Source organism: Ceratotherium simum, chromosome 19, assembly GCF_057802395.1.
Source record: "Ceratotherium simum simum isolate JZ-2026a chromosome 19, ASM5780239v1, whole genome shotgun sequence".
Taxonomy (NCBI): domain Eukaryota; kingdom Metazoa; phylum Chordata; class Mammalia; order Perissodactyla; family Rhinocerotidae; genus Ceratotherium; species Ceratotherium simum.
The window spans coordinates 31,383,588-31,408,510 of record NC_141918.1 but is presented as its reverse complement, the minus strand read 5'-3'; the positions used below and the strand labels follow the sequence as shown (position 1 = coordinate 31,408,510).

General features: G+C 40.2%; 1 protein-coding gene across 1 annotated transcript in view; it reads right to left on the bottom strand.

Annotated features, from left to right (window-relative positions):
- Nucleotides 1-24,923, bottom strand: part of ARMC2 (armadillo repeat containing 2) — a 109,627-nt gene that overhangs the window by 54,958 nt on the left and 29,746 nt on the right. The window contains exons 6-8 of the mRNA XM_087443968.1: nucleotides 11,150-11,226; nucleotides 6,254-6,352; nucleotides 2,185-2,360 (exon numbers count right to left, since the gene is read on the bottom strand). Of these exons, the coding sequence (XP_087300094.1) occupies nucleotides 2,185-2,360; nucleotides 6,254-6,352; nucleotides 11,150-11,226 (352 nt within the window). The remainder of the gene's footprint in view (nucleotides 1-2,184; nucleotides 2,361-6,253; nucleotides 6,353-11,149; nucleotides 11,227-24,923) is intronic.

Here is a 24,923-nt window from a genome sequence, read left to right as displayed (position 1 = left end):
ACCACTATATACAATCACTGTTGACATCTTGGTTATTTCTTTTCTGTTTTTTCCCTCGTATAGGGTGCTAGAGACTTTTCCCCTCTTGAACGTAGTTGCATTCATACTGATTATATATGTTTGTACTCTAAAAACTCTTAACATAGACTGATATATTTTTGTAAGATTTTTTTGATACAAATGTTAAAATTAAAATGGCTATCTGGTAAACCCCCACTTAACCAAAGAATGCAAGAAGTCAGAACAACTAACGTTATGCTCACTGAATTTTTTTAAACCATAAATAATTTGAAATATTTGAATTATAATATTAGACTGATAGATAAAATAAATATTGGCAGAAAGAAGAGAAGTTACCAAAAACTTCTTCATCCTATATATCTTTAGTTTTGGATGATTTTTTTTTTTTCAACAGCTTTTTATGACCTGGTTCTTTTAAAACTTACAGAGAACCCCATCACCAAGGCCTAAGGGAAACGTCATCTTGCCTGGAACATTATAGGAGATTCAGGCGGCAGATGAGAAGTTGGACTTGATGGCCTTGAAGGTCCTTCTGACCTCGTGGTTCTATGGTTAATTGGAAGGGACAGCCCACCCATCTCTGCACGCTGGAGTGTAGCCTGGTGAATCCTGCCCTTGATTTAGCCCAGCAGTCAATGTCACAGAGCTGGCTTATCTAATCATACGTTCAGTTCAGAACGTGCTCACTGGCTGGCAGATTACTTAGCCTTTGCCCTAAAACAGCTAAATTGTGCCATGTATTTAATTAATTTGAATGGCACCTTTAATAACCAGGATAATATTTTCTCTGCAAAGCATTATTGAATTCATGCCATGTTCCTTCTTTCTCTCTCTCTCTCTCTTTTATTTATTTATTTTTTTGGTTTGGTATGGAACAAAATGTCTAGGATCCTGATGAAAAACCAAAGGCAATTGATCCCTGAGCAGCTGGCAGCTTGGGTCCTGCCCACGGCAGCTACACGGGTAGAGCCCCCCCAGCCTCACACCGGGGCTCTCCTGGCCCAAGGAGGACCCCCAAATCCAGGGCTGGAGAGAGAACTAGGCAAGCATGCAGATATCTTTTCATCTCTACTTAACAACTTTGGACTTAAATCCTCCCTGTGGTTTGTGTTCTTTTTGTTTCATTAAAGCTGATTGATCAATTATCAATGAGAGGGGATTAAAATAATACTGAAATCACTATTTCAAAGAAATGTTGCTTTCTGAGGCACATATCACAATTTTTAAAGAGAGGGTGACTAGTTTGGGATGACGGCTAAATAATAATGTAGCCTATCCAAAAAATTACATAGGATACGTAGTCAGACTATGTGTTAGACTATTCTGCTTTTTGAAAGACATCAAAATAAGAAATGGTGAGCATTCTTACTAAACTATTAGTAAGTATGCCAACACCTTTACTGTGTACTTTAAGATTTTAAATTATATGAGCTATGGGTGTTAACATAATAGCTTTTACTTTTATGAAACCAGGTAAACAAAGCTTCATTCATTGGTTTTAGCGGCTCTCTTAGAACGTTCCATAATAATTGTGTCTTATCTTTTGGTTCCAACTGTTTATGGCTTGTGACAACAAAGTGCTCCCCTCAAACAATGAGATCATTATGTTTGAGAAAGAGTTTCTACAGCCGTTTACTTAGTGTCTGGCCTTTTCTTCTAGGGAGAAGGCCCTCACGGGAGCCTTCTATGACAACCTTCCCATGACCACATGCAGCTGTTTCTCTGTTTCACGCTGGTTCATGAAGCACCTGGTCATTGTGTCCATGACCCAAGTTATCTCAAGTTAGTTATTAAATCATGTGACAGAATCAAGCACCCAGCAGAAAACCATAGGCAGAAACCACAGCCTGCACTCTGATACTGATGTCCAGTCAAGTTACTTGAGCAACTGTTTTGAATGTATTTGCCTATTGTCATATTTTTTTTAATATGACACAGTCCATATTTCAGAGTTTATTTGAACACTTTTTATATACTCAGCCTTAGCTCCTTAGATAGTACTTTCTAGTTAAATCCTGGGATGTCCGATTATTACCTTAATTTTTTTTTCAAGATTCTAAACAAACACTGCATTCTAATCTTCTTTGTAACATTTACAAATCAAGCATTAAACAAAACTTTTATGTGCTACAGTCTACTAGACCAGAGGAAAGAAAAACTTACTGCTAGAATAATTTTTGCAAGTTTAAGGCTGAGCAAGTCTGAACCAACATCAACTAGTTTATATAGGGTCTTCAGGAGAATACTTCTTCTCTTAAATTTATTTCCCAGCATGTTTCCTTCCTCTAAAGCGTGATGGAGTTGTGTGCAAGCAGCACAAACCGTTTCAATGTTTTCTTCTGTCAGAGCAAAGAGAGTAAAGCAGCACTTACTAATTAAGGTCAAGTTTCCAAGTGTGTCAAACACAGTGTAAGTAAAACCCCATGATTATTTTCCTGGACATCTTCAAATCCCTGAGCTGTGTCTTTTCCCTTTTCTTATCATTTCCATCTACTTGATTTTTTTTTCATTTTGTTGATCCATCTCCTACCATGTCGACTTATTTACTGATCAGTCAGTTAGCTTATCTAGAACACACAGTCTTTCAAAGAGCGTATGAAAGAATGGAATTGCACCTATTTCGGTTGGTCTCCTTTATTCCAAGGGCCCTCCACCTCCACCAGTGCTCTGTTCAGTCTCAGGCAATCATATCACTTGCATCTCCACCTTTAACCCTTTGTGGCATAGTTCCACGGGCCGAGAATGTTCTCCTGACCCTTGTTCCTACTGATTTTGGTCCTTCGAGGTTCTATTTACATTCTGGCTCCTCCAGAAAAGAGGTACTATTCCACATCAACAAACAAGACCTTGCACTGTTACTTTTTACATATATATGTATGCTAAGCTCTATGTCCAGGGCCCTCAAATAGATGCCATGCTAAGTGAGTGGGAACCATGTCTTACATATCTTTGTAGCAATAGTGCACGGTACAATGAGAAGACTTCCTGACCACCTGTAACATAGTGTAATGCATATTCATTATCCAATATATCTATTGATGAAAACAATGATCAATATTTTTCTATGAGAATAATGCTCATTATCTGAGAAAAGAGGGCTCATATGGAACAAAATCTCAAAATGTCACTCATCCACCATTATTTGGAGATGGTTATTAGAAAAGAGGAAAATAAAAAGAAGACTCTAGTTAGGAAACAGGGGAGACCTAGGACATTTTATTTTATAATTATAATTCTGAGGAAAGTAATTTTTGAAAGTGGTAGCCATACAAATAGGCATACAAGGAAGAAAAGTAGCACACAAAATGAAGGGAAATAAAAGAATCCAAGGTATAAGGTATTCAGTTGGAAAATGCTCTCTCTGATAGACTTCATCACAAAAATTAAAAGTAGGAAACCAATCTTAAATAAATACCATAATCTGCTCTTAAAAGCCCACATAGAGGAAGTGTGCGCCTGCAGAAGGAAATGACTCAGGCCATTTTTAGCTCTTTTCAACAATAACATCTAAGAAAAAATTTTAAACCTCAATAGCTAAGTAACCTTCAATGCCTTTCAGTTATGCACTTAAATAAATGAATTGTTGGGAAATGACTTAGACTAACTTTAAATAAAGGGGAAAACTTGAACTCTATTGTGAGAAACACTTTTGTTTTGTTGTTTTATTCTTCTGTGACTGGCACTTTCTTCACAGATCCCTAGTCTAGGCTGTGGGCCACTCTCTGGCAGTGGGTGGTCTTCCAGGTATGTTTCTAATACTTCCCTCCACAAACTCTTCAGCCTGGTGGGTTCTACTCAAGAGTAGCTTTTTTAGCTTAAAAGAAATTAAAAAGAAAGCCTCAAATTTTAAACTCTTGATCAAATTAACTCTATACCAGCTGTTTTGTTACAAATGCTATATAGTCCCCAAAGGCAACTTGAATCTAAGAACTATCGCGAGTCTCAGGGGCTTAAGCTGGTGAGTGAAACTTTGATGAGTACTAGAAAGCAACATAGTCTCAAAGTAATTTCTCCCCATAAGATACTTATTAATTACAAACAGACAAATAGTAACTTTACAGTGGAAAAACTTGGCAGACATCGCCTTCCCCAAGTGATCAAAGTTCACATCCCCAGTAACGGATCAAATCAGCATCTCGTGGCTCCTGATACAATGCACTGAGAAGGACATAGCGCCACTCATGCCATATACCTGCCCCAAATACCTTACTTGGACCTGATCGTGAGAAAATAACAGACAAATCCAATTTGTGGGACAGTCTATATAATAATTGGCCCATACTCCTCAAATGCATCAAGATCATGAAAGAGACATGACAAATATGTGGAACTTGTGATCCAGGATTTTCTTTTTCTATAAAGGAAGTTATTAGGGTAGCTGGCAAAATCTGAATAAGGTTTGTATAGTATTGTATGGTAATTTCCAGATACGTAACAGAATGCCTTGTTTCTAAAAATACGCGCCAGAGTACTTAGGCATATGGGACATCATGTCAGCAGCTTGTTCTCAAATGGTTCAGAAAGGAAAAAACAACGTGTATGTGTCCGTGTGCGTGAGGAGGTGGGGTAGAGAAAAAGAGAGCAAGAAGGAGACAGAGAATGGTAAAGCAAATGTGATAAAATGTTAATATTTGGGGAATCTGGGGGAAGAGCATAGTCGTAATATTCTTGCAGCTTTTCTGTAAGTCTGAAATTATGTCAAAATAAAAAGTTAAAAAAAAAAGGAAGAAAGAAAAAGAACCTCAAAAGGTCATGTAACCCAGCCCTGCTACCACTGGCTGTTCTTAAAGCTATCTGTGCCATCCTTCAGTGTTTAATAATTCTCTAAGAAAGGAGATGCAGCCACATTTCAAAACCCAAACTCCTGTTAACTTTTCTCTGGTGGTGCCCGTGGGGGCAGAACCCTCAGAACCCTGTTAAAATCCTTCACGCTGAAGACCTCCTCCAAGCTAGGCCTTTGGGCTGCTGGCCATTCTCCCCACTGCGTTTTTCCCGGTATATTTTCCTTAACCCTTACCCAGACTGATGGCTCTCTCAGTAGTTTTTGCACACATCTCCTAAAATAAAGGGCCCAAAGTTAAGCCAGCTCACTAACATGAGGGTGAAAATTAGTGACTCTACAGGGAAAGTCATCCTCTTCATATTCTCAGGGTTTTGAGCCACAGTGGACTCTGGTGATGACCCAGTCATGCCCATCCCTCACCTGGCAGGTGAGAAAACTACTGTGCAAAGATTAGGTGATTCCCCACAGCCATATGCTTAGTTAGTGGCAGCAGCAGGACCGGAAACCCTGCTCAGGGCTCCCACATTAACCATGAACACCACCAAGCAGCAACAGGGAGATGAGGAGGGGTGAGGTCATTTGAAGCTTTTAGGAAGGAGGTCTTTTGCATGACTTCCCTATTTGGTTGGTAGGAAGGACTCACTTACCCTGCTTCTCCTAGGGCCTCTTCCTGTGGCTACCATGCTGGTTTGCTCATCCAAGGAGAGCTTATACCAAAATTCCTAGTGAGGGCCTACTGTGTGCTGTGTGCCAGGAACTGGGGTCAGTCCTGGAGCCATGACTGTAGCTCCACAGGAGCCCATTCCAACTTCAGAAATGGAATCCCCAAGGAGCGGCAAAGGGGGAGAAGGTGGTAGGCCATTCCCTTGACAAGCTTTCCATAGGTCACCTTTGCAGAGACCCATCAATTGTGGGCCTCTACTGCTGGGGCATTCCAGAGTACAAGGGCTGGGCACATCCCAGGCCACTTCCTGCTCTGAGTGGCATCCTTGACATGTGTGTTCAACCTTAGGGAAATAGGACATATACATTTGGATCTAGAAAACCGTGTGCACACCTGCCAAGGATGCCAGTCTATGAGACTTAGTCAAAGTTTCAGAGGCTCTGAAAGCTGTTTTAATCTTTCACTTTCTTACGTCAACTGCCACCCTAGAGAGTTCAAATCAGCATTTCGTTGGGCAGAGGAGGTGATAATTAATTTATATTCCAAGGGGAATTTTAGAAGTAGTCTCTCTTGCTGCATTGAAAGTATAATTTTACTCACTAAAACTTAAGTTCCCATGTAATATTTAATACATACATTACTGGGTAAATAAATAGATGACTTCATTTGGTTTTGAACATGTTCACAGAAATGACAGCCAAAGTGTACTAAAAATATCAGGGCAATGGGGAACATATAAATAACTACAGATATTTCCGATTTAAAACAAAAACTGTTTTTTTTACCCTTTTCTAATTCATGCAAAATTGGTACGATCCTTGTATTCCAAAAGACATCATCCACTTCTATTTCTGTATCCTTTTCTTGCAAGTCGGCTTTAGAGACTGCAAAAGAAATCCAGAGCAGGAGAAAGAGCCATGAGAAAGGAATTGTAACTGGAGAGCTGACACAAGTCTTGGCTGAAATTAATAAACTCTAGAATTAAATTACACTTTGCCCCCAAGCCCAACTAATTCTAATTACAACTACATGTCTTCTAACCAAATCACCCCAAATTAAACTCAGATAAAATAATGTAAAAAAATTACAATTTTAAACTCTGATTGGGACACTGCATGAAGTCTTTTTTTTTTTTTTTCATGAGGAAGATTGGCCCTGGGATAACATCCGTGCCCATCTTCCTCTACTTTATATGGGACGCCGCCACAGCATGGCTTGACAAGTGATGCATCGGTGCTCGCCCGGGATCTGAACCTGCGAACCCCATACCGCGGAAGCAGAGCGTGCACACTTAACCACTACGCCACGGGACCAGCTCCTGCAAGTCTTATGCTTTGTAAATGTTGAAATTACTGTCAGTAAGGCAAAGTTTTGAGTTATTTTTTACTTCAACTTATCTCTCTGTGATGTGGAATAAATAGAGAACTATAGCTATGGAAAGAACAAGGATTTTGAAAATGTTTAACGAAAAATTTTCTAAGAGGGAGGCCTACAGGGACTGTCTTTCCCATAGAAAATAAAATGCACACATCATCGTGGGGCCAGCACCATTAACATCAAGTGATTCTCGCTGGGGTAGTGGGAAAAGGCTGCGCATGGGGCGCTGACAGATCTCAATTCAAATCCCAGCTTTATTATTGACGCACTGGGTGACTGGGGGCTGGTTTCTGATCCTTTATGAGCCTCATCAGTAAAACAGAGATTAGAATATTTGCCTTCAGGGTTATGAGAATTCAAAGACATGATATAGGTAAAGCTCTGAGCCCAGTGCCCAGCATCTCACAACACTCAATTAATATGACTTTCATTTTCCTGATTGAAAAACAAACAGGTCATCACTGTCTGAAGTGTATCAGGCTGTATGGTAACTACCGACTCATCAAGAGTCCATGCTGCCGGTGAACGTGGGTTGTAGAAGAGGAAGAGCTACCACTGACTGTGTGCTTAAGATGCACAGTCTAGAGGAGGAGGTCCCTTAGGTCCTATGAGGAGGTCCCCAAACTGTCCCCATGTTCCAGATGAAGAAAGTGGGGCTCAGGGCCGGCCCCGTGGCTTAGCGGTTAAGTGCGTGCGCTCTGCTGCTGGTGGCCCGGGTTCTGATCCCGGGCGCGCACTGACGCACCGCTTCTCCCCCCATGCTAAGTCCGTGTCCCACATACAGCAACTAGGAGGATGTGCAACCATGACATACAACTACCTACTGGGGCTTTGGGGGGAAAAATAAATAAATAAATAAAATTTAAAAAAAAAGAAATAATTCTAAAAAAAAAAAAAAAAAGAAAGTGGGGCTCAGGAGTACTAAGTACCTGCCCAAGGTCATATAGCTCCACAGCCCTTGTCCTTGACCTCTATGCTATTTTGCCCCAGACTGCAAGGTAACATGGGTGGGAATATAAACCATATTAGAAACTGTCAATCATGAAGCCAATACCTCAGGGTCTAAAGCACTGACGGGATAGCTGGGGGCCCCGCTGGTGGGAGCTCCTCAGGAGCAGCACCAGAAACCTAATCCCCAGCCACCCTTCTCTGAAGTGGCTCCCATGAGGCCGTCCCCTGGCACCCACTCTGTACTGGTTCAAGGACTCCGTGCCCTCTCTGTGCCCTGGTACCAAGTAAGTATCCACAGGGTGGGTGCCTGGACCCTAAAAATGTCACACGAAGAGTTAGAAATCATAGGGGCAATCAGAGGGTTCCACAGAGAGAGAGAGAGCAAGCGGTGCACAGCGGAAGGGTGTGTGGCCTGTATATTTTTAGGTTGTTTTAACTAAAAAGGACAAGCTGCCCAGGGAGGCCTGTGAGGAGCACAATTCCAGAGTCGCCATCTGGGTTTGAATCCTGGCTCTGCCACCTACTAGCTGGTTGACTTTGGGCAAGGTGCTTTGCTTTCCTCTGTAAAATGGGGTAACTGTGGTCATCTCCTAGTATTGGGATTATGGGCTATTAATGTCTTTCATGCGCTCCTTTGTATTTTCCAAAGCTCTAATGTTCTTGCGTTACTCTTGAAGAGAAAAAAACATAAACACATATTAAATTTCCCAAGCACGCAGTCATGATGTCACCCAGGAGAAGCAGGAAAGCCCTACAATTTACCCACCCCACCCCATACCCAGGCCCTCCCCTAACGCACGCCATGCTGCACATAGCCACTCCCAGGGGCAGCAAGTCTAGGCTTGTCTTCCATCAAACCTTCCTAAGACCAGGAGGGGCCCATGCGTGCTGGGCAGGAAAAGCACTTCAGCAGCAAAAGTAAATAAAATGGGGTTGTCAGCCAAGCTGTAATTAAACAGTTTAGGCGTGGTCAATAGTTTTAAAAGCAAGTTTTCACATAATCTGTCTAAGCCAAAGCAAGAATTCACCATAAAACACATAGTTGAATTGTCTTTAGGACAAAACCAGTCCATATCTGTATGGGTTCACAACCCCTTATCCAAAGCCTTCAGGATCAGATGTGGTTTGAGATTCAGAAAATTCTGAATTTTACTCAAGAAATATGGTGCATATACTGCATATTCCATACCACCCACACCAGGGTCCTCCTGGGCAGCACCCTGCAGCAAAATAGGGGAATATTTACACCAACAAAACAGAGACTATAATTGCCCTCCCATTGGTTCAGATCAGGCATTGCTGCTAAATGAGTTTGAAAAATATTTTAGTTTTCAGAGCTTTTGAGATTTCAGAACCACAGATAAACGATTGTAGACCACCATCTCAATCTCTTGGATCATTACTTTTACTTTTACGAGTCTGCCCTAACTTTGATAAATTGGGGACATGGATTCTAAAAGTAAACATGAATATTCAAAAAGTATAAAAAAACACAGTTGTTTAACTTCCCAGGTATCTGACATAGTCAAAGTCCAAAGTATGTGAATAAAAATTGACATACATGAAGTTAAGTGAAAAGCCAGAAGATAATAAGTCAGACAAATAATTTAATCAACAAATATTTATTACACACTTAACTTTATTAGAAATACAGACTTCACGTCTACTAAGTTCAAATCAGCATTTTTACCTTCTATGCAATATGCTCTTTAATGGAACAGCTCTATGAGAAACCATGATTATCAGCTCCTTTCTCAGGACAAAAAAAAAATTGATAAGATATTCACCCCAGGAAAAGTTGAATTACAGGGGTGAGCCAGAAATCACAGAACAGTTGATTTAACATTTGGAAAGGAAAGGCTCTTCCAGGCCCTTCTGAATGTTCCTAAGATTTGTTTCTTCTCAGAACAGAAGTTAGCCAGACACCACGGAATAAGCATTTGCTTTCAACTCTCTCTTAGGAATCCTTGTGTGAGCAGTTGTGTCCAGCTACGGCCTCTCCACATCTTTACCCCTCACACACCTCCTCCAACTCTGCTCGCCACAAAAATCCCATTTTATATACCAAGCCAGTTTCTATTCTAGAAACTGAAGCATGGAACCATGTGATTACCTTTTAAGATCCACAAAAAAATAAACAAATAAAGTTTGTCTCAGTCTTGGGCAACAACCTGATATTTTAGAAAGCACTTTCATCTAGGTTCACAGTTTGCTAAAAATAAAAATTATGATTCAACAGGAAATTGGGTAAGTCAAGCAGAAATTTCAGCATGTTTTTCAAGATTTTGCTGTCTCAGTGGTTATCTTTCTTAACCACAGCTTTGAATTCTGGACACAGAAACTTGACACAATGTCTATTGGCTGATGTTTTTAGCACGTAAATGTAAGATCCTTAGCAACAATGCTGACAAGGAAATCAGCTCATCTAAGATTTTCCTGAGTACTATAGAAATTCCCATTGGCCACAAAGTCATTTTATTGATAAGAAATTAGTTTTAAAGATAATAAAATATTTTTGAACCTAATATTAGTTTGGTTTCATAAAAATTTCATGTGTACAAAAAAAGCACAAAGACCGCAACAAACACCTGTGTACCCACAATTAGTTTGGTCCATAATTAACCATATTTTCATCCTCCTTCTTATTTTAAAGAAACAAAACAATACGGATATAGTTGATGCCCTCTGTATGCCTCCCCCCAACTATTCCCTCCTCCTCCCCCTCCAAGGGTTACCACCGTTCTAAATCAAGTCGTTATTTTTATCTTGCTTGACTTTACAATTTTACCACATAGATCTGTATCCATAAACAACGTATGTCATTGTTTTTGCAATTTCATTGTTTCATGTTGTTTGTACTCATTTTATTCAATATTATTCAATATTATAAATGTACTCTAGTTTATTTCTCTAACTGCTATATTCCATTGCACAAATACCTTTTGTATCATTTCTAGCCTGTGATTTATATTGTTATATTTTTCTCAATTAAACAGTTTAAAGACTCAAACTGTCTTCATATAGCTAATAAAGTTTCACTTAAGTGAGTAACAATTTTGAACTCAAGAACTACGTTGATGTCAAATTTTGCAACTTTCCAAATGCTTTTACAAAATAAGTTCTGTACAATCATTAAGATCGTAATCTATAGATGTTTGAGCTGAGTAGGTAAGAATAGTAAGACTTGTGAAAATAATAAAAATAAATGTTGATGTGTGACCAAGTTGGACAAATTTCCTGGAATTTTCAAACAGTGAGCCAACTTCAGACATCTCCACGCAGAAGTTTTTCCTACGAATGGCGAAGCTGCAGATGAAGGAGAGTTGGGGGCTCTAAGAACACAAGCTCCTCACCTGCTTTGGTTTCCAGCCTGCTCAGGTCCGAACTGTCGGGGCATGATGAGGCCCTCCCACGCCTTTTCCCCTGGTCCCTAGGAGGAAGAGGAATACACACAACACTCAGCACAAAAAATAAAGCATTCCTCTTTCTGTGAGTCTCACGAGTCGGCTATCCACAGTTTCTGAAGAGATCACAGAGAATTGTTTATGAAATGAGGTTTGGTGCTCTATATCCCATTTTAATCAACCTCTGATTTCCAACTAAGATTTATCTTTCAAAACAAGTCAGATTTGCTTAACAATATGAAATACAGTTACTAGAAACAATGACGACAAAAAATCCAAAGTTTACTTTGCAAATCAAAAAATTGATTAAGGATATGTACCACAAGAGGTCACTGTTACAATAAGAAAGAACTCTGTTAGCTTGAATCACAAAAGCCTAGCATTTAGGAGCTGGGCGATTCTTTCTCTCTGTCTCCAAGAAAACTGTTTCTTTTCACACAGCAGGGTCAGATCTGGAACCTAGGTCTTGTAATTTCCAATTCATTGCTCTTTCTACTACATCACAGTGTGTCCTGTTTCCATTTTTTTAAATTAAATTAATGTTCTCTGAAAATGTTTTTAGAAATATCTTAAATGCTAAAAAATTGAAGGTAAATCTATGTAGTCCCCAGATGACAAATATTTTGTCTTCCAAATAAGAGAGAGGTGGCTTGGCCAATAGCAGGATTACATACCTGGGTTTCTTTTTTTTTTTTTTTAAATATCACCTTTTTTTGTGTGTGTGTGAGGAAGATCAGCCCTGAGCTAACATCCATGCTAATCCCCCTCTTTTTGCTGAGGAAGACTGGCTCTGAGCTAACATCTATTGCCAATCCTCCTCCTTTTTTCCCCCAAAGCCCCAGTAGATAGTTGTATGTCATAGTTGCACATCCTGCTAGTTGCTGTATGTGGGACGTGGCCTCAGCATGGCCGGAGAAGTGGTGCATCGGTGCACGCCCGGGATCCGAACCCGGGCGGCCAGTAGCAGAGCGCGTGCACTTAACCGCTAAGCCACGGGACCGGCCCCATACCTGGGTTGTTTAAAGGTTATATTTAATGTAGAAATGGTCTATGCAGTATATAACTTCTCTTTAGCTAGAGCTGATACTTAAAAGTACTTGCTTTTAAATATTTGTACAAAATTCCAAGGTAAAAAACACAGAGAGAATAATAGTGTAAGTTTTCAACAAAATTTCATTTTTGCCACCAAACATAATATTGACAAAAATCATAAAGAATGCATATGCACGTGGCCAGCGTCAGCCATGAACATCCGTATGTGTGTCGGTTGCTCCTGCTTCCTGTGTAGTGAGATCCCCAGTGAATGTTCAGTGCTGTGTCTCGGCTCTTGGCCTCTACTACTGCCCCAAGGATTAGCTTCTCCAAATATTACTTTTTCCATAAAGATGTCCTTTTTTTTTTTACACTTCTTTTTATCACACATAGAGAACAGATAAGTTAATCTTCCAAAAAAAAATGTCTAATTATTTAATACTCTGAAACAATTGCTTCATTTTAATATATAGTGGAAACATAGATCTGGTAGCAAGATGTCCTAGCCAGTGAAACAAAGAAATGGGGATGGGATCCTCATTATCAACGCTCTCAGAGTTGAGATACAAATGAAGCAGATCCCAAAGAAGACAGAAATAAAGGAAATCAACCCCATGAAAAGGTAAAATACCAAAAGGCATGGCAGGGTGTGAGGCCAAGAAAGTTCCCATATTTATCACTCCTAGAAATAACAAGAAAGTTCTAAGACAATAGAGGCAAGGCCTTCTTTTCATCATTGTCCTAAACAGCTATTGAAATCAAGCAAGATAGTTTTCAACTAATGGCCTTCCACCGTCCCTGAGGACATGGCCAGTGATGAGGTTGCCTCCTGAAATGCCACATTTGTGTACCTCCATTTCTGAGGGAAAAATAAAGAAGGGTCCTTCTTATCGCATACAAACACTCGACAGTGCTGGGTACTACTGGCTCTCAAGAAGAGCACGGGATTGGGACTGACTGACGCTCTACATGACCATCACGGTGCAGTGGTGAGCGTGCAGGTGCTGGACCCAAACTACTTGGGTTCCAATCTTGGGTCCAACACTTACCAGCGATGTGACCTTGGGCAAGTTACTTAAACTCCCAGCCTTGGTTTCCTTATCCTAAAATGAGGCCACTGCCTCTACTCAGTCCAGTGATTGGTACACTTGAAGAACTTTATAAATAGTCAATATTATTTTTCTCTTTACTTCCGAGTCAACCAGCACCTGTCCAAGCAGTCCAGTGCTGGATGTTGTTGTGACATATAAGGTGTTGCCCTGAAAAAGTTCAAAATCTACTTTGAGAAACTAAGGAAGTTTTTTTTTTAATTGTAAAGTTCCAATGGAGTTTCTAATCAAGTACTAGAATATGAAATTTAGCAGGGTACAAGCACTAGAGGGATGCTGAAAAGGCAGTGATTACTGAGAGGGAGAAGTGGACCACAAAGTGGGCCTTATAAGAATGGGAAGTTGAATCTGCAAATGACAAGACTCCTCTCAGGAGGGGAGCAGCATGAGTGAAGGTAAAGAGGGGCATGAGGAGCCTGGGACTCAGGGCAGGGGATAATTGCACTGGGCCAGCAAGACAGAATAGAAGATTTCTGCCGGGAGGAATTGGGAACAGCTGCCTGAAACTCTGGGTTGAGTCAATGGACCCAATTAGATGGGCAATGAGGAGCTGTCATAGGTTCTTATACAAGAAGTGGGGAGATGTAGAGTTACACAGTGACAAGAGTATTTAGGAGACTTGGGGAGAGGTAACCAGGACTAATCCTTTGAGGGTGACAGTGGAAATGAAGGAGGAACAAATTCAAGAGATCCTATAAATGAAAAGTTGATGGGATTTGGTGGGTGATTTCAGGCAGAAGATAGAACAGAAGGTAGACCTGGAGGAACAGGATAGCAGGGTTGCCGTCAAGAGAAATGGGGAGGTTGGGGAGTAGAACAGTTTGAGGGGTAAAGCAAGTCTGAGTCCTGCCATCCTGCGTTTCTGATGAAAAATGGAACATCGGCTATGGCGGTGTGGAAATCGGAAGAGCTCTGTTCAGGATCAAAGAGGTACATAGGGACCAGAGTCATTAGAAGAGTGGCTCAAAGCCCGGAATCTCGGGGCAAAGCCTTATCGGATACTCATGGGTAAAAGACAGAAAGGAGAAAAGCAGTCCAAAGGAAAAAGAGAAATAAAATATGCTCTCATGCAGTCCAAGCATGTGGAGAAAGAGAGCATGATTAACAGTCAAAGAAGACGAGGAGTGAGGGACAACTGTCCAGTCTGGCCAGGGTAAGCCTTACAAGGCTTCCATGGAGCAGTACAGCTGAAATCCCACAGAAGAGTGAGGTGCGGAGAGCGGCATCAAGAAAAGAAAACCCCCTCCTTGCTAAAGAAGAGAAGAATGGATCACCTTATGCTCAGTGGAAATCTGTCTCCCTGTAACTTCTACCCATTGGTCTTGATTCTACTAATCGGAGACACATGAAACAAATCTTTATCCTTCTTCTTGACAATCCTTCAAATATTTAAATATGTTGAGTTCACCACTTAAAGTCATCTCCTCTGATTTAAATTCCATGGTTCTACCACTTATTAGCTGTGTGACCTCAGGTAAGATATTCACCCAAGCTTTGGTTTCCTTATCTATATATGAGGGGGTGGTAAATAATAGTATCCCTCAATGTAAGGCTATTGTGAGGATTAAGTGATATAATGTGAAATTGCTTAGCACAGTCCCAGGCACAGTAAGTACTCAATAAGTGTTTACTATTATCATGGCTGTCATCATTAATGTCATTAACAAATTTCTCCAGTCCCTTTAAGACTTTTCCTCATATGATACGGTTTCAAATCTCTTTCCCAGCCTGTTCAGTTACACTGAATGAGTGTCAGTTTGTCTGGATCCCTTTTAAAATCTGGAACCCAGCACTGAGCTAAAGATATGGCCTGAGGAGCAAAGAAAAGATATTCTAAAGGATGCAGACTAAAACTACATTAGTGGTTTTGGTGGCCACATCACAGCGTTGGTCAATTCTTGTCTTTTCTTACATAAGCAGCTAAGGCAGAATTCCCCCATCCATGTTGGACCCATCCTTATTAAATTTCACAGTGTTATATTTGCCAAAGGACTCCTGCCTATCAGATCTTTTCGCGTCTTGATTCAGTCATCCAGTATAATTGTTCTTCTTCCTAGCTTCCTGTGCCATGTTGTTAAAGACCATAATTAAAATTTTTTACGATTATTTTTGATGTACCAAGAATAAAACAATTCCAGAAATTATTCCTTAAAGCTCTTCTGTGAAATTCTTTTTAGAGGCAGAATAACACCATTTTATTAGTTAGGCTATCTTCATCTACAAATAACAAAAACCTAATTCTAACTGACTTAAACAATAAATGGAATTTACTGGCTCATATAACCCAAAAGTCAAGCACTAGGGTGGGTTTTAGGTGTGGTGTGATCAGGGCTTTGATTCCATCTTTCTGCAATTCTCTCAGCTCTGCCCTTCCTATGGTTCCATCTGTAATCAGGTCGGAGTACCCAAGAAAGTAAAATGGGTATGGCATGCCCAGGCCTCTCATCTGCAGCCCACACATTTCAGAGAAAATGCAAGGTCTTCTCTTCCCAATCATTGACAAGAATCCTACATTTCACTCTGAACAACCAGAACCAAGCTCTGTAGTCAAGGCAACGCCATACACAGACTGACTGAGTTACTACTGCCCACCCATGAATCAATCATATTGGCAACATCTCCTTCTGGACCATATATATGCCAAAGAAATAAAGTATATTTCTTTAAAAATATTCTAAAACTCAGATTTTGCTATAATTTAGACAGTTCTTCCAATTATTATGATGAAAGTTCTTTAGTCAGGGGTCAGCAAACTTTTTTTTTAAAGAGCCAGACAGTACATATTTTATACTTTGTGGGCCAAGTGGCAAAATAGAGGCTATTATGCAGGTACATTTGTAACCATTTAAAATGTAATGATTTAAAAATGTATAAACCATTCTTAGCTCAAAGGCTATAAAAAAAACCAAACAAAAAAACAGGTGGCTGGCTAGATTTGGCTCCTAGGCTATAGTTTGTTGACTCCTGCTTTTAAGCAATAATGATAAAGATATTAAGAAGTAGACTAAATGGAAAGATTTGGAATTAAGAAAAAAATATGTTTATTTCCATTTGCAAAAATATTACATGTAAGAAAATGGGAAAGGAAATTTTAAAGGTATATTAAATTTTAAAGCATTTTTAAATTTTAAATATACTAATTATCATAAGCATATGATAAAAAGAAAATTTGGCAAATTTTGAGCTAAACTTTTCCTTGCCCTAAGAAAAAGACACTTCATTTTTGGAATTAGACTCAAGTTGTATAGATTCAAGTCAGGTAGTGAATATTTTAGGCTTTGCAGCCACACGGTCTCTGTCACAACTACTCAGCTCTGCCACTGTAGTACAAAAGCAGCCACAGACAACAGGGAAATGAATGAGTGTGGCTGTGTTCCAATAAAACTTTATTTACAAAACCAGGTAATAGGCTGGATTTGGTCCATGGGTCTTAGTTTGCTGAGCCCTGCTTTACAATCTCTTAGATTCCTTGACTGCAATTTGAGAATGCCACCACCCAGGGGTGGTGGTCCCTTCATCATGTCTTCATAGCCTGAAGCACCAGATACACAGTCTCGATATATTAGCACTCTGTCTTAATAACTGACGTTAAAAATAGAATTCTACTTAAACAGTTACATACAAACACAATGAAATTAAAGAACATGATTTTAAAGGAATGTTCATAGGATCAAAATTTTAAAGAAGTCCTCCAAGGTATCTTTAGCATAGGGTTGTGGCCCAAGATTTTAAAAATATATATTTAGGGGCTAGCCTGGTGGCATAGTGGTTAAGTTAGCGTGCTCCGCTTCAGTGACCCGTGGTTCGTGGGTTCAGGTCCCGGATGCAGACCTACACATCGCTCATCAAGCCATGCTGTGGCGGCACCCCACATACAAAATAGAGGAAGATTGGCACAAATGTTAGCTCAGGGCCAATCTTCCTCATTCATATACATATATATATGTATAATCTTAGTATCTTTTTCAATAATCACTAACTAGTTCTTATTCAAGGTCTATATGTATAAACTTGATTAGACACTGCTTTGTAGCTAACCATGTTAGCTTAACTTAGGCTTAAATTCCCTTGGCTTAGAGTAAAAGCCCACAGTTTCATGGCTCCCTGAACCTTCACAGCTCCACAGTTTCAAGATACCTCCTGTGAAAAGCCTGGGAACCTCTTCCTGCTGCAGCTCTGAGTGCATCAGCCTAGGGGATAGTTGCTGTGACTGCCCTCTTCCGCAGCGTGTTACTGTGGAAACGGACTCTGCACAGGTGTCCATCCTCTGCTTTCCATCTCTAATGCCCTAGTGGGGTGCTCCAGCTCACACACCACCGTCTCCCGCCACAACAGCTGCAACTCCTTCCCTTCTCCAACAGTTCTTCACACTGCTGCCTGAGAGTCACTCTCTATAGCCTCAGGACCTTTGCTCCCGCTTTACCAGGCCATCTGCCTTTCTTTGAACCTGCCACCACCCAGTCAAATCCCTCTCCCCTTATGCTGCTCCTTTAGCAAAGAACACAATGGTCTGCCCCTCTTGAAAATCAGCCTTCAGAAGGCATCCCAAACCCCACGTACCCCAGGACAGCTTCCCTCATCTTCAGAATTCAGAGGTCTCCCCTCTCAACTCCCAGGACGCTTTCTTCCGGTTCTCCTTTCATTCCTCCCACATTAGAGTTAATCACTGAACAGCGCTTCTAAAATGTTTGTATGCATTCAACTCACCTGGATAGCTTATAAAAATGCAGACTCTAATTCAGCAGGTCTGGGGCGGGGCCTAAGATTCTGCATTTCTAAGAAGCTCCCAAGTGATGCTGCTGCTGTTGCTGCTCCAGGGACCACACCTGAGCAGCAAAGCCTGTGGTGTTTGCAAGTTCCTCATGGACAGGGTCCACTTTTACATCTCCCACCCTCCCTAGCACACAGCTTTGCTTACCAAGAAATGCTTATCAAATGGAAACCGTCGAATAAGGTAGCATTCTACAAAATCATTCTGGCCAATGCCTATCTTTTCCAAATGGAAACAGTTTCTCAGCCATATTATCTTTAATTTCTTAAAAGAATAATGACTTCATTATTTTTGAAAAAATGATATATTTATTATTATTTTTTAAGGCCAAGCAATAAAAGAAAGTACGAAGAAGATTTCAAAAAATTCATCCAGGATCCCATCACCCAGCAATAAATATTGTTCATATGTGGTAAACATCATTCCAGACATATTTTGCATATATTCAGATGAAAAGATAAAAGAATGAAAGAACAGAAGGGTGACTTGGGGGAGGGCAGAGAAAAGATACATACAAATGGGATCATACCATACATGTCATTGTAATATAAAAGTACTAAGTATAAACTTTACTTGAATTTAACAGAGAAACAGAGATTGAGGTGAAACAGAGATTGAGGTGAAACTGAAGGAATTGTAGAACTTCAGATGAATGGGTCTTTCCAAGAGATATTAGTTTCTAAAAGATCTCTCTAAAGTTAAGAAAAAAAATAATGGAAAACATTAGGATGCTGAAATCATTCTTTTTTGACTTTCTATTTCAATTTCAGACTGTAGCTACGGACAAATCTATTCCCTGTTATGAAATGAAGTCATTAGTACTCACACTAACTCCCAAGTACCTATTTTGGTTATTAATGTTACTATTACATCGTTAAGGTTCCATAACTATCATTTTTAGAGTCGTTAAGTTTTTTTTTTTTTTTTTAAGATTTTATTTATTTATTTATTTTTCCCCCCAAAGCCCCAGCAGATAGTTGTATGTCATAGCTGCACATCCTTCTAGTTGCTGTATGTGGGACGTGGCCTCAGCATGGCCGGAGAAGCGGTGCGTCCGTGTGCGCCCGGGATCCGAACCCAGGCCGCCAGCAGCGGAGCGCGCGCACTTAACCGCTGAGCCACAGGGCCGGCCCAAGAGTCGTTAAGTTTTGACTCAATATGAAAATCAAGTCAATACTCACCACAAACGCTCTTGCCACAGCTTCTTCATTTCTGAGTTTTGAATTTTGACTCACCATTTTGTTGTCAAAGAGTTCTCTAGAAAGTGCGTGAGTACTGTAGTCCTCAAGTTAATACGTATTTGAAAATGTCTATCTGCTACCTTTTTACTGAAGGACAACTTGGCTGGCAATACAATTCTTGGGTTATCCTTCTTTTATTTTTTCCTTTCTTTTTTTTTCTTTTTAATAGTGGTAACATTGGCTTATAACATTGTATAAATTTCAGGTGGACATCATTATACTTGTATTTCTGCATAGATTACATCATGTTCTCATGTTAACCACCCAAATACTGATTACAATCCATCACGATACACATGTTCCTAATTATCCCTTTCACCCTCCTCCCTCCCCCTTTCCCCTCTGGTAACCACCAATCCAATCTCTGTCTCTATGTGTTTGTTTGTTGTTTTTATCTACTACTTAATGAGTGAGATCTTACAGTATTTGACCTTCTCTCTCTGACTTATTTCACTTAGCATAATACCCTCAATGTCCATCCATGTTGTCACAAATGGCTGGATTTCATCGTTTCTTATGGCTGAGTAGTATTCCATTGTGTATATATACCACAGCTTCTTCATCCATTCGTCCCTTGATGGGCACTTAGGTTGCTCCCAAGTCTTGGCTATTGTGAATAATGCTGCAATGAACACAGGGGTGCATGCATCTTTATGCATTGGTGTTTTCACGTTCTTTGGATAAACACCCAGCAGCGGAATAGCTGGATCGTACGGCAGTTCTATCCTTAATTTTTTGAGGAAACTCTATACTGTTTTCCACAGTGGCTGCATCAGTTTGCACTCCCACCAGCAGTGTATGAGAGTTCCCTTCTCTCCACATCCTCTCCAACACTTATTGTTTCCTGTCTTGTTAATCATAGCCATTCTGACGGGCGTGAGGTGATATCTCATTGTAGTTTTGATTTGCATTTCCCTGATAGTTAATGATGCTGAACATCTTTTCATGCGCCTGTTGGCCATCTGTATATCTTCTTTGGAGAAATGTCTCTTCAGGTCTTTTGCCCATTTTTTAATTGGGTTGTTAGTTTTTTTGTTGTTGAGATTGGGTTATTCTTCTTATACTTAAGACTTCATAGACATTACTTCTCTGTCTTCCGGCACTGAAGGATGCTCTAACGAAGCCAGAGGCAGCTGCCTCTTTCTCCTTTCATGTAACTTGCTTGTTCAGCCTGAATGGCCATTGGATATCTTCTTCCATTTATCCACCCAATCAACAATTACTAGTTGAGTGTACTGGGTAGTGTTATAGTGCTAAGACTGTTGGAAATGTCTTAGCGTGGATTATTCCATATCAAATTTTGTTGGGACACAATGTGTCCATTTGAGCTTCAGATTCAAATCTTTATTTCAGAACATTGTCTTTTACTATGTGTTAATATCTTTCTTGTTCTTTTTGTTCTGATCTCTTCCATTCTCAGTGGGTTGTTGTGAATATCAAATGAGTCAATATAAGTAAATCACTTGAAAGAGTGCCTGGCACTTAGTTCAAAGTAAGATAGTACTAGGAGGGGACAGAAGGAGAAGGAGGATTCACTCCTTCAGGAATACAAGTGTCATGCCTCCCATATCTATCTCAATCTCTCTAACCATTTTTTCTATCTTCTTATTCATTTCTTTTTCTATGATTTTCCCTAGTCTGTCCACCATGTCTTATTGCATTTTTAGCTGTTTTGTTCTCATTTTTTATTTCTAATGTGACTTTCCTCTCCATGCTTATACATTTTTCTTTCATTTCTTTTTTGAGAACTGCAAGCCTATTTTTCATCTCTTAGGTGGGCTTATAATCTCTAATTTGAACTCTTATAACCCAAAGAAGAGCTCTTCTTTCTTTTTTTAAGAAAGCAATAACATTATAATTTCTTTGACACTATGGAAAATTGTTTTAACTTTCCTTGTTTTTGGAGGGTAAATCTATTTACGATCCATTTTCTTCATCTGTCTTTTGTTATGTTCTTAACGTATTTATGCTCGAGTCCCATGTTAACTCTTGTCCTAATGTTATTTATCCTTAAACAGAGCCATGTATTTGTTCAAGAATGAATAGGATTCACAAAGGGAGAGAACTAGGGTAATCTGTAGCTTCAAATTTGTTTTCTTGAACATCCACTCACCAAGTCTGTTATTTTTCTTGACCTGAAGTGTGTGTTCTCTTGGTTTGCGGGTGGCAGCTTGCTGTGACTCGCAGAGAAGCCCTGTTACATGATAGGCTCCCTGAGTTCTAATCTAGCAAACCCCCTCCCCACATACACACATACAAACTGGCTGGCTCACAGGAAATGAGGAGACCACGTCACCCTCAGCTCCATTCCTCCCAGTCGCTTCACCATGTGGATCTTGAATGGGGTCTTTACAGGGGCATCTCCACTTCTCTCACGGCTCGCCCACATCCTTAGATCTTGTTTCTTTGATTAACGACTATTGGATACACTCTTCTGAATGAAGAGACCCAGTTTTAGTGAAATTTGTTTCTTGCTCAAGGTTCTGAGGAAGTGTCTGCTCTCACATTATCCCTTGTTTTCATCTATATTTCATAGAATCTGGCAGATTGACTAGACTCTTTTGGTTGCAATATTCCAAGTGACAAAAACGTAATCTAAGTACCACAAGCTGTCCCTGTCAAAAAAAATAAACAAATAAAGGAAAGAAGAAAGAAAGGAAGAAAGAGAAGGAAGAAAGGAAGGAAGGAAGGAAGGTAGGAAGGAAGGAAAGAAGGAGGGAGGGAGGGAAGGAGGGAGGGAAGGAAAGATGGACAAAGAAAGGAAGGAAGAACAGAGAGAGAGAAAGAAAAAGGACCATATTGGCTCACAAAACAGAGCAGTCTACAATGTGGACACTGTGGCCTCAGGCACAGCTGGATCTAGGGGTTTATATATCATCCTCAATCTTGGTCACTATCTCCATTCTTTGTCTCTGCTGTTTATACACCACTTTCCTCTCAGAGTCACCCTCCAAAAGGCAATGAAATGGCCACTGTTGGCTCTAAGACCATATGATCTTTATAGCTTGTAAACTTGGAGAAAGAGCACTTTCCCCAAAGGCTTTGGCAAAAGTCCCAGGAAGGAATTCAACTGGCCTGGCTTGGATCCTATTCCCACCTCTGAACCAACTGCCATGGCTGGTAGGTTGGAGAACTCTGATTAGCCAGCCCTGGGTCACATAACCACCTCTGGGAAGGGGGTTAGGGAAGACAGGGTCAGCCCTTCTCCAGACAAGGACTGAGCAGGATTTATTATACAATGTGAGACGGCTCACTCTCCAAAGGCAAGTACGCTAAATAGACAAAAAAAATCAAGTGCATTCTGCAGTGTAAAGTTTGCTTCATGTTCTGTAGTTTGGGATTGGAACCATTCTCTTATTTCATTGATGACATTTATTTCTCTGTTTTTCATTCTTTGTTGCTTTCATTAGGTTTCTGCAGAATGCCTTTGCTTTGCCATCTTTAACCAGAAGCCCTCTTTTCTTATTTTTGATTCCAACAATACTAGTGGTACTTGATAGTTTACAAATAAGGCTTTCAAACCTGATTAATCATTCCACAACCTGCAATGAGGTCTGGGAGGAGATGGGAGTGAAGGAGCACAGTTATTTCCATTTTACAGATTAGAAAACTGAGCCCTTGAATGTGTTAAGAGACTTGTCAAAGAGCATACAGCTAAATCAAGTGGCTGAGAGAGAACCCAACCCAAATCCAGGGATTCCAGCTCCCAGCAAAGAGTTCTTGATTCCACACCTGACTGCTCTTGGGCTTTCCTCCTAAAGGTCACATTTCCAAACCACGATAATTTGAACAATATTTACACAGAAAGCCTTAAAAGTTTTTTAAGCAGATGTATAAAGGAATTCATCAGATTGAACCACTGGATGGATGGATAGATGGAGACATACACATATATATATTTTAATGGAAGCTTTATTATTTTCAATCCATATGGCAACACAAAGTAAGAGAAAATGGAGTGTTGCTAAGGGGCAGGCCTGCCAAACCTTAAATGAATCCTTAAACTGACATACAGAAACTGTCGTAATTGGTACACTGTTTGAAGATGATAGTTTGATAAGTGCTTGAGAGTGTGTTCCCTTTTGGAAAGTTAAATAGTTCCCCAAGATCTTGTTTGCAATGATACCTTGCTTAGCAAATCCTTTTTCCATCACAACCAGTATAAAGTTAAACTCTAGTCCATCCCATGTCTGAGTCATCCATATTCTAAATTAAGGGGGTACAAATCAATGCTGTTCTGCTGAAATAAACTGCTCCTTTCTCTCCCAGTCTGAGGAGCACTCAGCATGAAGGTAGCTGCTCCCACACTAGACAAGCAGGCAGGGACCCTCCATGGAGAGTGTGACCTTACTTCTCTCCCCTTTACACCATCTGCTCACGCTCCTTCTCAACCCACTGTCATCTCATGCCTCTTCCTTTTCTAGTTTTGCATTCCCTTCCCTCCCTTCTTCTCCCATTCCAGCTCACTGACAAGAGTCTTCATTTTCCACTTTATGGTCTAAAGATGAAAACACGTTAATTGAGGGTAGGGCTTTAGCATCAAATCTGGGAATACTCCACGGCATGGCGAAGATCATTTCTTGGAATTATTCACTTAAATGTTTACCAGAAACAATTATCAAGTGTCCCAGATTGAGTCACAAATGTAATTAATGAAAGAATTGCTAATAGTTTCCATTTTCTGGTTTGTTTTAATCCTACTGAATAAACTTTTATTTGGCACCATTTCAACAAAATCCCATCCAATGATTAAAGGAGGTAAAGATTCATAAAGCGAAAACGTTATTGGAAGTTAAACTTGCCAGGGTGTATTGCAAACCCAACTCAGACACAATCATTATACGATGCAAAAGCCATCCTAACAAAACACAAAGAAAACAATTAGCACTGCCGCCAACGCCTCATAATTTTGGACGGTCAGGAAGAAGTGCTTCCAGTCCGTAATTGATTTCTCCTTCGCTGTTTGTGGGAGAAAATATGTAACTGAAAATGCCTTTGCTGTCCCAGACTGAGGAAAACATAATGAACTCTGGCTTGCCAGATTATTCTGCAACATCTGAGGGCTTGCAAAAAAAATAAAATAAAACAGCTCTTGTCTGGTTTTTCCTAGTCAACTTTAATTACTATAAGGATGGGTGCAGCAAGATAAATGTTTCCTTTTCACTTCAGTGCTGAAAGAAAACACAAGTTCTCCTGCTGTCTTTTATGTGTAAGCTCTGAGGTTTGCAGCCTATTCTTATTCACCAACTGGAAAAGATTTGTCGCAATGGCCGGTTTGATGTTTTGTGCTCAACTCCCAAAGTCCCAATTTGAAGTCGTTCTCTTCCACTTAAGGAGACGTTTCGTTTTTCCTTTAATTTAAAAAATGTTCTGAATGCAAAGTGACATTACAAGGACTACTAGGTTGCCTAATATAAATTCCGCGTGTGCACAACTCTTCAGGCAGTATCAGCAGACAAGTTCAGTGCAGCTAAACTAACCAGCTGCCAAGCAGCCAGTTTGGGGAAAAGTTTTAAGCACGTTACATGTGAACAAGCCAAGTCAGACCCAAAATCTAAAGTGAGGGCAAC